The sequence below is a fragment of the Hakea prostrata genome, chromosome 1 (assembly GCF_041222555.1).
Source record: "Hakea prostrata isolate BN-2017 chromosome 1, UWA_Hpros_2, whole genome shotgun sequence".
Taxonomy (NCBI): Eukaryota; Viridiplantae; Streptophyta; class Magnoliopsida; order Proteales; family Proteaceae; genus Hakea; species Hakea prostrata.
In genome coordinates, this window is record NC_142600.1 from 75,536,087 (window position 1) to 75,549,587 (window position 13,501).

General features: G+C 36.6%; 1 protein-coding gene across 2 annotated transcripts; it reads left to right on the forward strand.

The window, feature by feature from the left end:
* Positions 1-9,520: 9,520 nt before the first annotated feature.
* Positions 9,521-12,261, forward strand: LOC149030111 (heat stress transcription factor B-2b-like). 2 transcript variants are annotated; one of them, XM_089142425.1, is made up of 3 exons: positions 9,521-9,662; positions 9,785-10,125; positions 10,230-12,261. In XM_089142425.1, the coding sequence occupies exons 2-3, from the start codon at positions 9,874-9,876 to the stop codon at positions 10,944-10,946; spliced, it is 969 nt and encodes a 322-aa protein (XP_088998551.1). In that variant the 5' UTR covers positions 9,521-9,662; positions 9,785-9,873; the 3' UTR covers positions 10,947-12,261. The 2 variants fall into 2 exon arrangements, with proteins under 2 accessions (XP_088998551.1, XP_088998550.1); XM_089142424.1 differs by having other exon boundaries at positions 9,521-10,125.
* The last annotated feature ends 1,240 nt before the right edge of the window (positions 12,262-13,501 follow it).

The window sequence follows — 13,501 nt, forward strand, 5'->3', positions numbered from 1 at the left end:
GCTGCAAGGATTGGCTTCAATCTTTTCAGACACCCCAACTGGGTATAAAGATTTCAACTCAGCAGTCACAAATCTTTAGTAAATGCCCCTTCTTCACCAGTTCCTGAGGGATTTGAGTATCCCAATTAGCATCCCCAGATTAGGTTTGTCCGCACCCACTATACAGGAGAATCATGTTGATCATGATTCTAGGCCAAGGTGAGGGAGTTCCAAGCTTTATGATATTTGGTCCAATCACATTTCCCTTCCAAGTTTTTTAGATAATAATTCCTGGAAATCCATGTTCCTCTGAATTTCTAAGCAATCTGTTCTGTTATCATTTTCGGTTCTATCAGACTTGTCCCAGAATTGCTAAAGCACTAAAAGCCCTAAACAACCCTCGCCCAGTAATTCTGTGAGAAGGAACAATTGAAATCTGTATGAAGGCAACACATGCTTCCTTTTTTTCTTTTTTTTTTTTTTTGATAGTCTTCTTGATACCTAAGGATCGAGTTTTCCTTGTGCCAATCTTTGTAAGTATTCTGCGAGTTTTCCTTGTGCCAATCTTTGTAAGTATTCTGAACCTCAACATATAATGGAGATCTGATTATGACACTAGACATGTGGATGAACGGAAGGGAAATTTTCTCATATAATGGGAAACTCCTGTTTCAAAATTTTCAATTTCCCCATGGTTCTATGAGTTTGGATCCTCTCCTTTGACGGGGTGCTCCCCATTGCTTGTCGAACATAGATACATAGATTATGTGTTTCAGGGGGGAAGGGGGCACAAGTACTGTGATGGGTCTCACTTTGTTAAATTTTTATTAATTTTTCCTTGTAAGCCCCCATGTGGCTGTGGTCATAAAGCCGTTGGGAGATCACTCTGTGCTTATAGAGGATGTTCAAAATTTGAATTTAAATTCAAATTTGAATAAGTCAATCAATCAGATAGACTTACCAAGAGTGCATACATCAATCAATTAACAAGGGTTAATTAAAGTGGTGCCGTCAATCAATTAGCAAGAATTACCTAAAGTAGTGACGTTAATCAATCACTAGGAGTTATCTAAAGTGGTTATGTCAATCAATCAATGAGGTTTACATAAAGTGACGTTAATCAATAAGCATAACTTACCTAAAGCGGTGATGTCAAGCAATCAACAATAGTTGCCTAAACTGGAGACATCAATTAATCAACAAAACTTACCTAAGGTGGAGATATCAATCAATCACTTAACAATAGTAGATATGACAAAGGTCAATGATAAGGTATTGTCATATGTGGAAGAATCTTCTCTCACAAAACAATGTATCTCATCTATAAATAATGTACCTATTCAAAAGAAATGATAAGGGAAAAAATAGTTTGTTGTGAACATAGGTTTATTTTAAACCGAACAACGTTAAATTTGCAGTGTCTTCTTATTCTTCTCTTCCTTCCTATTTCTCTTTTTATCATAGAAGCTCTAATTCTATCTTAGTATCAGAGCCTTTGACTCGTGTCATCCTTTTCACCTATGGCTTCTGAGATCACCCACCCAACAAACCTTTCTTCTTGCAACATCATCTCCCTTCTGCTCATTAAGCTCGATCGAAGCAATTACCTCATTTGAAAAGTTTAATTTCTGTATGGCTATGTTCACGATAGCAAACTGTGCCCTCCATCAACAATTCATTCTACTTTAAATTAAACTTTTGCTCTTGTGATTATACCTAATCTGGCGTACTCAACCTAGATAAAGCAAGATAAAATAATCCTATCTTGGATTATTTCATCTTTAACTGAAAGCACTATTGCTCACATTGTTACCGCCACCGCCTCTTTTGTAGCATGGTCTACGCTGGAAAAAACATATGCATCACAATCTCAAGCCCAAGTTATGCAACTCAAGCTTCAATTGATGCAACAAAAGAAAGGCCATCTCTCTATAACTGATTATATTCAAAAAGTAAAAGGGTTGGTTGATACATTAGCAGTTACTGCTAACCCAATTGTTGATCAAGATGTTATTCTTAGCATCTTACAAGGCCTAGGTCTGAACTATGAATCATTCTTTACATCTATCACAACTCGGATAGATCCATTGCCTCTTGATGACTTTCTTGGCCTCTTATTTTCTCAAGAAATACTGAAAGAGCAGTAAAATTTTGTCATGAATTTACCATTTTCTAAAGCCAATGTTGTTGCTAAACCATCATACAACCACTATGGATGTGGTCGTGGCTACTACAATAACTTTCGTCGAAGAGGATGTGGCAGAAATTAGTCTCATTATGGTCGACCCAACGCCATTAATAAGCCAAACAATGGAGGTTCCACATGCCAGATATGCCATAGATCTAATCACACTGTTGCTACTTGTTACAATCAGGACAATTTGAGTTTTCAACCTCAACCAACCCCACCAACACAAAGTGAAGCTTTTTAGCTACTTCAAGAGCTTCTTTTGATCCAGATTGGCATTTAGATTCTGGAGCTACACACCATATCACCTCTGGTCTTGATAATCTGTCTATCAACACTCCATATACTAGTACAAACCAAGTTTGGGTTGGAAATGGTGCAAATTTGGCTATAAAAATATTGGTTCCACTCATTTAAATTCTACTCATCATACCTTCAATTTGACTGATGTGCTACATGTTCCTAGTATTATCAAAAATTTATTGTCAGTAAGTAAGTTCACATATGATAATAATGTCATACTTGAGTTTCATCCAAATTGTTGTTATGTGACGGATCCACATACAGGGACCAAACTGCTGCAAGGAATCATTAAAGATGGGTTATACCGTCTTTGCATTTCAAATTCAATAAAGCCAAAGCCTATGTTGCACATTGGTGAAAGAGTTTCCAAGATGGTATAGCATGATCGACTTAGACACCCCTCTTCCAAGTGCATGCCAAACATCATAAAAAATTCAGCTCTTCCAATAAAGGAGTCCACCTAAACATCATCAGTTTGTGCTCCATGTCAACAAGGCGAAGCTCCTAAGCTTCCTTTTCTAATTAATAAACAAGTAGCTACTTCAACATTTGAACTCATCCGTATGAGGTGCAACACCGGTAACATCAACTCAAGGGTCTAATTATTATATCTCTTTTTTTTATGACCACAATAGATTCACATAGATATTCCTCATCGTTCATCGGTCCGAAGCATTTACTAAGTTTATGCAATTTTATTCTTATATTGACAATTTCTTCAATAGAAAAATCAAATTGTTTCAATCTAATGGAACACTTAAATATCAAAGCTTTGAAAAATTCTTTAGGGAAAAAGACATAGTTCATAAATATTCTTGTCCTTATACGTCTGAACAAAACGGATGTGCTGAGAGAAAATACCGCCACATTGTTGAAATGGGGTTGAGTCTTATGGCCCGATCATCTGTACCAATGCCCTTTTGGTAATCAGTTTTGAAACTTCAACTTTTCTCATCAATAGACTACCAACTCTGATGTTACATGGTTGATCGCCATACCAAGTTCTTTTTAAAAAGGAACCTGACTACATGCTTCTTTGCACTTTTGGAAGTGCTTGCTATCCATGGTTAAAGCTATATAATAAACATAAGATACAATATTGATCCACTCAATGCATTTTTATAGGTTACAGTGCTAGCCACAAATGTTACAAATGCTATGTTCTAGCTCTTTGAAGCACCTACATATCCTATCATGTTATTTTCGATGAAGAGTGCTTCCTTTCGCCAACAATTACAAGTCCACTAGCCCGGTTTCAAAACCCCAAAATCCAAGTCTGCTAATGATTACAAATGACCAAATTTTTTCTCATTTCCCAACCTTGAACCCATTACCAAACCCACCACCTAGTCAACATCTATATCCCACTCCAACTTCACCTCGTAACTCAACAAAATATCATCAACAACTAAATCCCACCACAATCGCATCTCCTACATCCACCACAACAATACCCAATTTACATACTTCAAATCCACTGATCCTTCAAACCCGTCGCAATGTAATCCCATTTGAATCTCCACTGTTGCCTCAACATATTATGACCACTAGATCTCAGTCTGGCATCGTTAAACATATCCAAAAATTAAATCTCACGACCGCTAGACACCCTATGCTATCAGACTACATAACCCAAACAACCACCCATGAAATTGAACCAACTTCATACACTATGGCCAACAAGGACAAAAAATGGAGAGAGGCCATGTGTGAAGAATTTCAAGCCCTTCATCAAAATGGAACTTGGCAATTGGTTCCACATCACCCATCAGTGAATTTAGTCAGCAACAAGTGGGTATACCGGATCAAAAGAAATGTTGATGGGTCTGTGTCACGATACAAAGCTCATTTTGTGGCGAAAGGCTTCTATCAACGTGAAGGCATCGATTATTTTGATACATTTCAGCCTAGTTGTTAAGCCCACCACCATTAAAACTGTCTTATCTATGGCAGTAGCCAATGGTTGGGTACTTTGACAACTTGACATCCAAAATGCTTTTTTCAATGGTAATTTGACTGAAGATGTTTATATGACTCAACTATAGGGGTTTGTTGATCTAGCATTTCCATCTTATGTGTGTCATCTAAAGTGTGTTTTGTATGTCCTTGAACAAGCACCACGGGCTTGGTCGATTTGGCTTCGATCATTCTTAGTAAAAATGGATTTCACACTTCCCCATCTGACACAACTCTTTACGTACACAAAAACAATTCAAAAGTCATTTATTTATTTGTGTGTAGACAACATCATAATCACAGGAACTGACTCCAACGATGTCCAAGCTCTCATTCTTATTCTTGGCAATGAGTTTGCCATCAAGGACTTAGGTGATTTGCATTTTTTTTCTTTTGAATATAAGCCCATCGAGACATTACTGGGTTGCACTTGTCCCAAACAAATTATATTTTGGACATTTTGCAGAAGACAAAGATGGAAGGAGCAAAACCACTATCAACACCGAGTGCAACAACCAATCATGACCAACGAAATGGTTCAGCATTTGAAGATCCAACTTTGTACTGAAGTATTGTTGGGGCCTTACAATACTTAAACACTGACACGATCAGATATAGTATTATCCGTGAATCGAGTTTGCCAATTTATGTAGTCACCAACAAACGAGCACTGATCTGCAGTAAAATGAATCTTAAGGTATTTAAAAGGATTCGATTGATCTAGGCCTAAAAAGTTGGCCTACAAGGTCACTCCAATTGATTGCATACACTGATGCAGACCGGAACTGGATGTCCATATGATAAAAGATCCACCAATAGGTATTGTGTTTATTTGGGTGACAATTTGATCTCCTAGAATTCAAAGAAACAAATACGATGGCATGATCCTCTATAGAGTCCTAATATAAGGGGGTTGCCATGCCAATGTGGTAGCTGAGTTAATTTGGCTATGCCAACTTTACAAGAACTAGGCTTGACTAGACCCCCACCAATTCTTTATTGTAATAATATTGGGGCCACCTACTTGGCAGCTAATCTTCTATTCCATGCATGGACCAAACATATCGAGATCGACTACCATTTTGTAAGGGAATAAGTCGCATCAAATCAATTGTATGTCCGTTTTGTATCCAGTCAAAACCAATTAGCTAATATTTTGACAAAAGGTTTACCTAACCCAAGGTTCAAGATTCTAAGGGACAAGCTTGCTATCAGTCCATGACCACTATGCTTGAGGGGGCGTATAGAGGATGTTCAAAATTTGAATTCAAATTCAAATTTGAATAAGTCAATCAATCAAGATAGACTTACCAAGAGTGGAGACACCAATTAATCAACAAGGTTTACCTAAAGTGGTGACGTCAATCAATCAACAAGAGTTACCTAAAGTGACGATGTCAATCAATCAACAAGGTTTACCTAAAGTAACATTAATCAATAAGCATAACTTACCTAAAGTGGTGATGTCAATCAATCAATCAGCAAGAGTTGCCCAAATTGGAGACATCAATCAATCAACAAAACTTATCTAAGGTGGAGACGTCAATCAATCACTTACCAATAGTAGATATGGCAAAGGGCAATGATAAGGTATGGCCATATGTGGAAGAACCTTCCTTCACAAGACAATGTATCCCATCTATAAATAATGTTCCTATTCAAAGGAAATGATAAGGGGAAAAAATAGTTTGTTGTGGACGTAAGTTTATCCTAAGCAGAATTAAGTTAAATTTGCAGTGTCTTCTTATTTTTCTCTTTATCATAGAAATCCTAATTCTATCTCCCCGTAAGGGAAGATCCACACTCTGGTTCTATGCCTCAAATGAGGAAAAGTTTAAGTTTGTTCAGTTTGATTTTATTTTTAAGACCATGAACTATCAGGCAGACTAGTTAGCTAGGGGGACAAATATGTTTAAGTTGTTGTATGGCTAAGCCCACCCCCATTTGTTGTGAATTGATATTTTTCTTCTTTTAAAGAGCTTAATATAGTTATTGTTTTGATCATAAAATAAAAAAATAAAAAAAATCATGGGGCTCTTGGATGATTATTATTTGTTAGGGTGCAAATTTGGCCCTGGCGGTCCTTACCTGCCCTGAGTCCGAATAGAGCTTGGGCTAAAGATTTTGACCTTAAGGGCGAGTTAGGGCCAAAATATTCTGGCCTTAAACTAGGGCCAAGGGCGGGCCTGGGATTACCTCTTGGCCCGTCCCTTATTTTGGCCCTAATCTTGACCCTGATTCTGACCCTGATTTTGGCCCTGATTCTAACCCTGATATTGACCTTAATCTTGGCATTGATCTAGGCCCATGATTTTGGCCCTGATTTGAGTCTAGACCCTCCATTCATATGGAGAGGAATTAATTATAATCCACAAGGGTGAATATTTAACATGTGTCCAATTTTAAAAAACATGATCATGTTTTGTAAAAAATTAATAAAAATAAATTATATCTTCAGTACCAATGTAGTAAGCATCCATCTGATTTTGGCCCGATCCTGACCTTAATTATGGCTTCAGTGTTAATGTTAATTTCACCTTGATAATGTATTAGATTTTTACCCTAATCTTCACATTAACATTGATATAACTTTAAGTCTCGACTTTAACCTTCAGTCATTATGATCATATTAGACTATGAGTTCACTTTTTATATTATTTTTAAAATTATTTTTATTTTTCGAACTAAGTCATTTTTAGTTCCAAAAAATCATTGATTTTTTTTTTAGACTAAGGCGAGATAATATATTATAAATAATAAAAGCTAGTATATAGAGAATTAATATCTAACAAATCTACACCCTAACTTTTCATCATAAATATTAACATATCTCTTTTGCCTCCAATGTGATATTTCAGGGGAAAAAAATAAAACTTATTAAGGACAGATAGCTATGTTTGTAGCTAAAATATAATTTTCTTTAACTAAGAAAAAAATATCAATACTATATTATCGTTGATTTACTTATTAACAAAGTTTTGAATATGATTTTTTTTTTTTTGTTACATAAGGATATCAATGGGAGGGGTTTTCAATTTCCATCACCGAAGTAATGGACGAGGTTTTTAATTTCCATCATCAAAGCAATGAGAGACTTTCAAAGATCAATATAAAATGATAGAGTATGAATTTATTTATGTTTAAAGCAACACTATCAACTTATTGACTATTTTATCATTTTGTATGAGCTTGAATCATCTTATATTTTTATGAATTTTATTTTTAGTTTATTTATGATACTTATATTTTTATTATTAATATTTTATTTTTATAAATTTACATTTGATATTTTAGGTCCAAGGATAGGACCAATTAAGGCTAGGGTCAAGATAGGGTTAATCAGGGTCAAGGACAAGGCTAATCAAGGTCAGGCTAGGGCTAATCAGGGTCAGGGCCAGGGCCAGGGCCAATCAAGGTCAGGCCAGGGCCATTAAGGCCAATCAGGGTCAATCAGGGCCAACCCATTCCGACCCTGCCTAATTAGGGCGGGAATGGGCTTGGCTTGGCCCTGTAAGGCTTAGAACTAGGGACAATAATCCTTGGCCTCTGAACTAGGGTTAGGGCGGGAATGAACTTATATTAGAACATATAGGAGCTGAATTTGGGATTGCAAAAACCCGGCCCAGTTGCAGCCCTATTATTTGTTGCCACATAAGTATAAATTGTTTTTTTTTTTTTTTGGTAGAACATAAGTATAAATTGTTAAAAACACTAAAGTGATTGTTGTTTTTTATGCCGTATAATATGCTCTTTTTTGGATTCACTCATGTTTTTGATGTAGCATAATATGCTCTTTTTTGAATTTACTAATACTTTTTTTTCACAATAAACTAAGTTAATTTTATGCATACCTATGCACCTTGATTACATCAATAGTAGAAAGATAATTATTAGACATAATAAATATAAGACAAAATTTTACTTTTTGATTCCAAAACAATTGAACTCTTAAACCTCATATTATGATGTACTAGTCTTTTAAATTAATAAAAATATTAATCTTTTATCAATTAATTAATCCCTTTAAATCATGTTTACTAGAATTCTCTTTTACAGTACATAGATTATGTCTTAAATAATTGAGAAAATCATTAAGAGCCTCTTTGGTTACATGAATCCAGAGATTTCAAATCTCTGGATTCATGAATCTGAAAATTATACTCGTTTCGTTGTAAAAATCTCTAGATTCATAAAATCTAGAGATTCATATCTTTACACTAAAAACGTGACTTGTAGATTTATGGGTAAGGGTGAAATCCAGAGATTTCAAAAAAGCTATATATTTGCACATTCACAAAAATCACGTCGATCAAATAGTATTTTATGATGAATCCACATATTTCATTCCACAACCAAACATTTAATTTTATAAATTATGACTCTATAGATTTGAAATCACCATATTTGAAATCTCCAGACTCATGTAACCAACAAGGCCTTAAGCCGGTCAAAAGATTTTGCAAACAATAAATTTCATATGGGCGTGGAATTATATATCCAAGAAATTCTTAATAAAATTAAACAAAAAATTTTCTCAGTCAAACATCATTATAATTTATTTTTCTCTCTTTTTAATTTCTATTGAAAATTGAAAATTCGTGTTAAAATAAATAAAAAAATGGCAGGTGTCCATCAAATTTACTTATAGTCGTCCGTTGATTATTTCTTCTGCAGATTTCCAATTGATTCTCTTGAATGTTCGTTTCTCGCCGTCCTTCCAGAAACCCACTACCTTTAGACGTTTCGCGAGACATTTCCACGTAAGCTTATCTAGAATCCTCCAAGGAGATCAGATCACAACAATAGCGCGATCACACTAGTCTACCCTTTTTCGTCTTACGACACGTGGATCAAGTACACGTCATACCCCACCCCCACGGAACCTTCTCGAAAGAAAAGACATTGCAATTTGCAAGAAGAGTAGTAGTAGCTTCTCGTTCTTTCTCTCTCGTTCTTCTCCACTTTTGGTACTACGGTGGGACCCATTCTTTTCTCTTTTCCCCTTTTTTGCTTTTCGCTTTTACCCTTTTTCCCGTTTCCCGGTAATTAACCCGTTGAGAACATTCTAGAAAGAACAAAACCACACCCCTTCCCCTCCATTTCGCCTCTCTCTTTCTCTCTCTTTCTCGCTCTGGCTCCGCGCTCATGGTTTCGTCGTTGAGGATCTGGCGTTTCGGAGCTCTATCACGCTCCATGCGTTGAAGTAATCTCATTCGATTTCCTCTCATGTTTTCAGGTAATCCTCAAACGGTTACACTTCGATGTCTTCCTGTATACGGCTTTTTTTTTCCTTTCTTCTTTTGGTTTCTGATCTGAAACTACTCGAAGTCTCTGAGTTTGATGGCTTGCGATGAATAGATAATAAGGGAAGTAAGTGAATCGAACTCTGTTTTTCTGTCTAAATGCTTCAAACTTGCACTGTGGGCTGCGGAGGTTGATTAAGAACCATGGCTCAACCGCCGGGAGAGCAGATCGGCGAACCAATAAGCACTGCTGACACCTCCAGATCTTTACCGACGCCTTTCCTTACTAAGACATATCAACTTGTCGATGATCCATCCATGGACGACATAATTTCCTGGAGCGAGGATGGTTCAACTTTCATTGTCTGGAAACCTGCCGAGTTCGCAAGAGATCTGCTTCCGAAATACTTCAAACACAATAATTTCTCAAGTTTCGTTAGACAACTCAATACATATGTGAGCATCTATATTTCTCTGTGATTGTCTCTATTTAATACTAAGAAATGTTTATATTTTAGGGATTATTCTAATATTCTTGGCCTTTTTATGGAATTGTTCAGGGATTCAGAAAAATCGTTCCTGATCGTTGGGAATTTGCAAATGAGTGTTTCCGCAGAGGCGAGAAAAAGCTTCTTTGCGACATTCACAGGCGTAAGATGTCGATGGCTGTGAATACAGTCACAGTAACAGCAGCAGGAACTACGATTCTACCTGTTTCTCCAACGAACTCCGGTAGTGAAGAACAGGTTTTCTCATCGACCTCAACACCAACCACGATTACTACTACCCTGTGTCGCGCTACGAGCTGTAGCACCACCGCTGAGATTCTAGACGAGAACGAGCGGTTGAGAAATGAAAATGTCCAACTTACTCAAGAGTTGACGCAGATTAAGAATCTCTGCAACAACATCTTTGTTTTAATGGGCAAGTATGCAACTTCACATCAAGAGAATAGTTGCTTCCTCAATGAAAAGCTGCTTGATTTGATGCCGACGAAGCGGTTTTCAGAGGAATCTGATGCCACCACCAGACTGAGTCACAGCCGAGTTAGGCCGGAGGAGGAGATGAGCGCACGATTGTTCGGTGTTTCAATCGGAATGAAACGCGTGCGAGAGTGTGACGAGATGCAGGAAGAAGAACAGCAGCAACAGCAACAACAAGAAGAGGGGTCCGAGGTGAAGTCAGAACCGTTGGATCAGAATTCTGTACGTCAAGAACAACCTTCATCCAATACAGTCTCCGACCTAACTACGGGGTTTGTAATTGACAGTAGGTGATTATGGTAGATTCGAAAGGAACGGGAGAGATTCGCCTCTCGAGGAGATGTTCACGTGCGAATCATACAGGTTCACACGTTTTCGTCAACCTTTTACCTGGGTATATCAAGAATCTCCTGTTATCCTTGCTTCCTAATGTTTATATTAATTAAATTTTTTTTCCTTGTTTATTTGTTTTGATTTTCTTTGCTCTATCTTTTCAAATTCAAACGTTTGGTGTTAACTTGGTAACATAAATTCCTCATGCCTCACACTAAACTCACACATGATTTTGCGGTTGAGAAGTGTAAGAGGAGTACGGCAGCGGAGATGATCCGACTTGTAGCAAGTTTGGCCCAGGTGGTATTGACTTGTCTTATTTTGCCCTGAGCCCTACTAGTGCTAAGTGTAAGATTTTAGTCCTAAGAGTGGACCAGGTTAGAATGTAAGAGGAGTAGAGACTAGAGAGTAGGGGAGATGATCCGGAATGGAGCGAATTTGGCCTAGGTGGTATCTACTTGTCTTATTTTGCCCAGAGCCCAAATAGTGTTTAAACTCAAGATTTGTTCTATAATTTGTTTTATTTTATTTATTTATATATCAAATGATTCAAATCCAACTGATATGAAAGTTCTTTTCTATTGTACATCTTGTTTAGATTTTGTCATATCAAATTTAATGATATTAGTTTAAATATTTGTAATTTTTTTCTTTGATTTTCTCTTTAACAAGAATTTGGATTTTGAAAAGTTTCATTATTCAGTTGTGCATCTCATTTTTAATGTGGGTAAAATGCTTTTTATATTAGGGTTCTTAGACTAGGGTTAGGGTTAGGGTTAGGATTAGGATTAGGATTAGGGTTAGAGATTAAGATCAATCAAAGCCTAAGGATAGGGCCAATTAGAGATGGGAGCAGGGCCAACTTATAGTATGATCAAGAGCCAAGAACAATCAGGGTCGTTTTGCTCTATTAGGTGACATGATTTTTAGGCTCTCCAGGTCAAGGAGTGAATTGGGTTTGGGTTTGGGTTTAAAAAAGCCCGACCCATACAGCTTACCTACTTCAGATATACCTGGTGGGTGATTGGGCCAAGAGGCTTGGGTAGTGTGCTTCTACATGAATGGTGGAATTGGTAGACTAGGTATCAGTATCTTGATGGTGACTTCTCTTTCCATGGATAAATGAATTATGGAATTTGAAGGATTAAGTAATACATATTCTAATTTTATGTTGTTTTACATTTTATTTGGGTTTATTAAATGATTGAGAGTGTCAAATAGATTTTATGCATATAAAGACATTCAATTTTTTTTTTGGTTAAAATGTATTGGCTAAGACGGGTTTTTTTTTTTTTTTTTTGAATTAGAATCTGGAGAGCCTGAGTTGAAATCTTGACGTTATAACTAATCTAATCATCAGTTTAGTAGAGGTTAAGTCACACTTTGAGTCGTGTCAACTAAAAAGAGGAAAGGAAAAAGTCACACTTTGAGTTCTGTTTTAAGGATGCTGATGCATCTTTCTATTAAGGATTCTTCTGTACCATCATTTCTAAGACTCTTTAAAGTGATTTTCAGTCTTCTAATACTGTCAAGGATCTACAACTACAAGTCAAAAGTAATGCTAAAAAAGCATTTGAAGAAAGAGATGAAGTGAACATGAACAGTTGTGACTGAAAGTTCATTAGGTAGAAGATGAAAATTAGGTAGAACATGAATCTGACTGCTTTGATTTTTGTTGGAAAAAGCAGAGATCATCGAATGAAAAAATCTGAATGTTGGTTCCCAGTAATAACTGCTTTTTTTTCTTGGTAAGAATGTTAACTGGTATTGGTCCTGATTCAGTTGTTATGTGTAGATCACCGGATTAAAATCTATTATAATATAGCAACCTGTGAAGGAATGTAGGTAGGTTTCTGAAGGACTGAAGGAGTAGAAAAAAAGAAAAAGAGTGCTAAAGGGACTTTTTATTTTTTCTATTGATTAAAGTTCACAAGTATAGAGACCAGTTACATTCGCATTATACCAAATTTTTATTCCGAAACTTAAAGAGATGTGGAAGTCAATAAAGGCCCACATTTAATTTTGGAACCTTTTTCCTATCCAATAGCCCATGTAATCCAAACCAATATCAACTCACAAATTCAGCCCACCACCAGCCCACACATGTCTAGCCATCAACAATTTAAAGGCAACCCTTTATCAATCCTTGAAGCCCACTTCACCAGCCCAGAGCTAGCACTCATTACCAGCCCATTAACAACTCACCTACATCAAACATTCAAACTTCAAATCCAAGCCATTATATCAAATCCTTTCCTCGTAAGAACCTCTATACCATTATCTCCCGCCCACTTTGTTAATCAAAATACAAATGGAAGCGGAACTATTGGTAAAGGAAGTACAAGATTGAATGTTACTGAAGGCGTCAGGGTCTAAAAAAAGCCAAAAAAGGGAAGTTAAACAGGAAGAGTAAGGGAGTGTTCTGTAACGAAATGAAAGGAGTCACTTGTTGAAGGGAATGAAAGTGAGAATGAGGCAGTCATTTTTTTTGTATCAAAGGCACCTGTGGAAGCTGG

What these genes read in the sequence shown, in the direction of transcription:
- LOC149030111 (XM_089142424.1), top strand. Translation starts at nt 9,874, where the DNA reads ATGGCTCAACCGCCGGGAGAGCAGATCGGCGAACCAATAAGCACTGCT. An exon ending in TTAGACAACTCAATACATAT is followed by an intron (nt 10,126 to 10,229) that starts GTGAGCATCTAT and finishes GGAATTGTTCAG; the next exon opens with GGATTCAGAAAAATCGTTCC.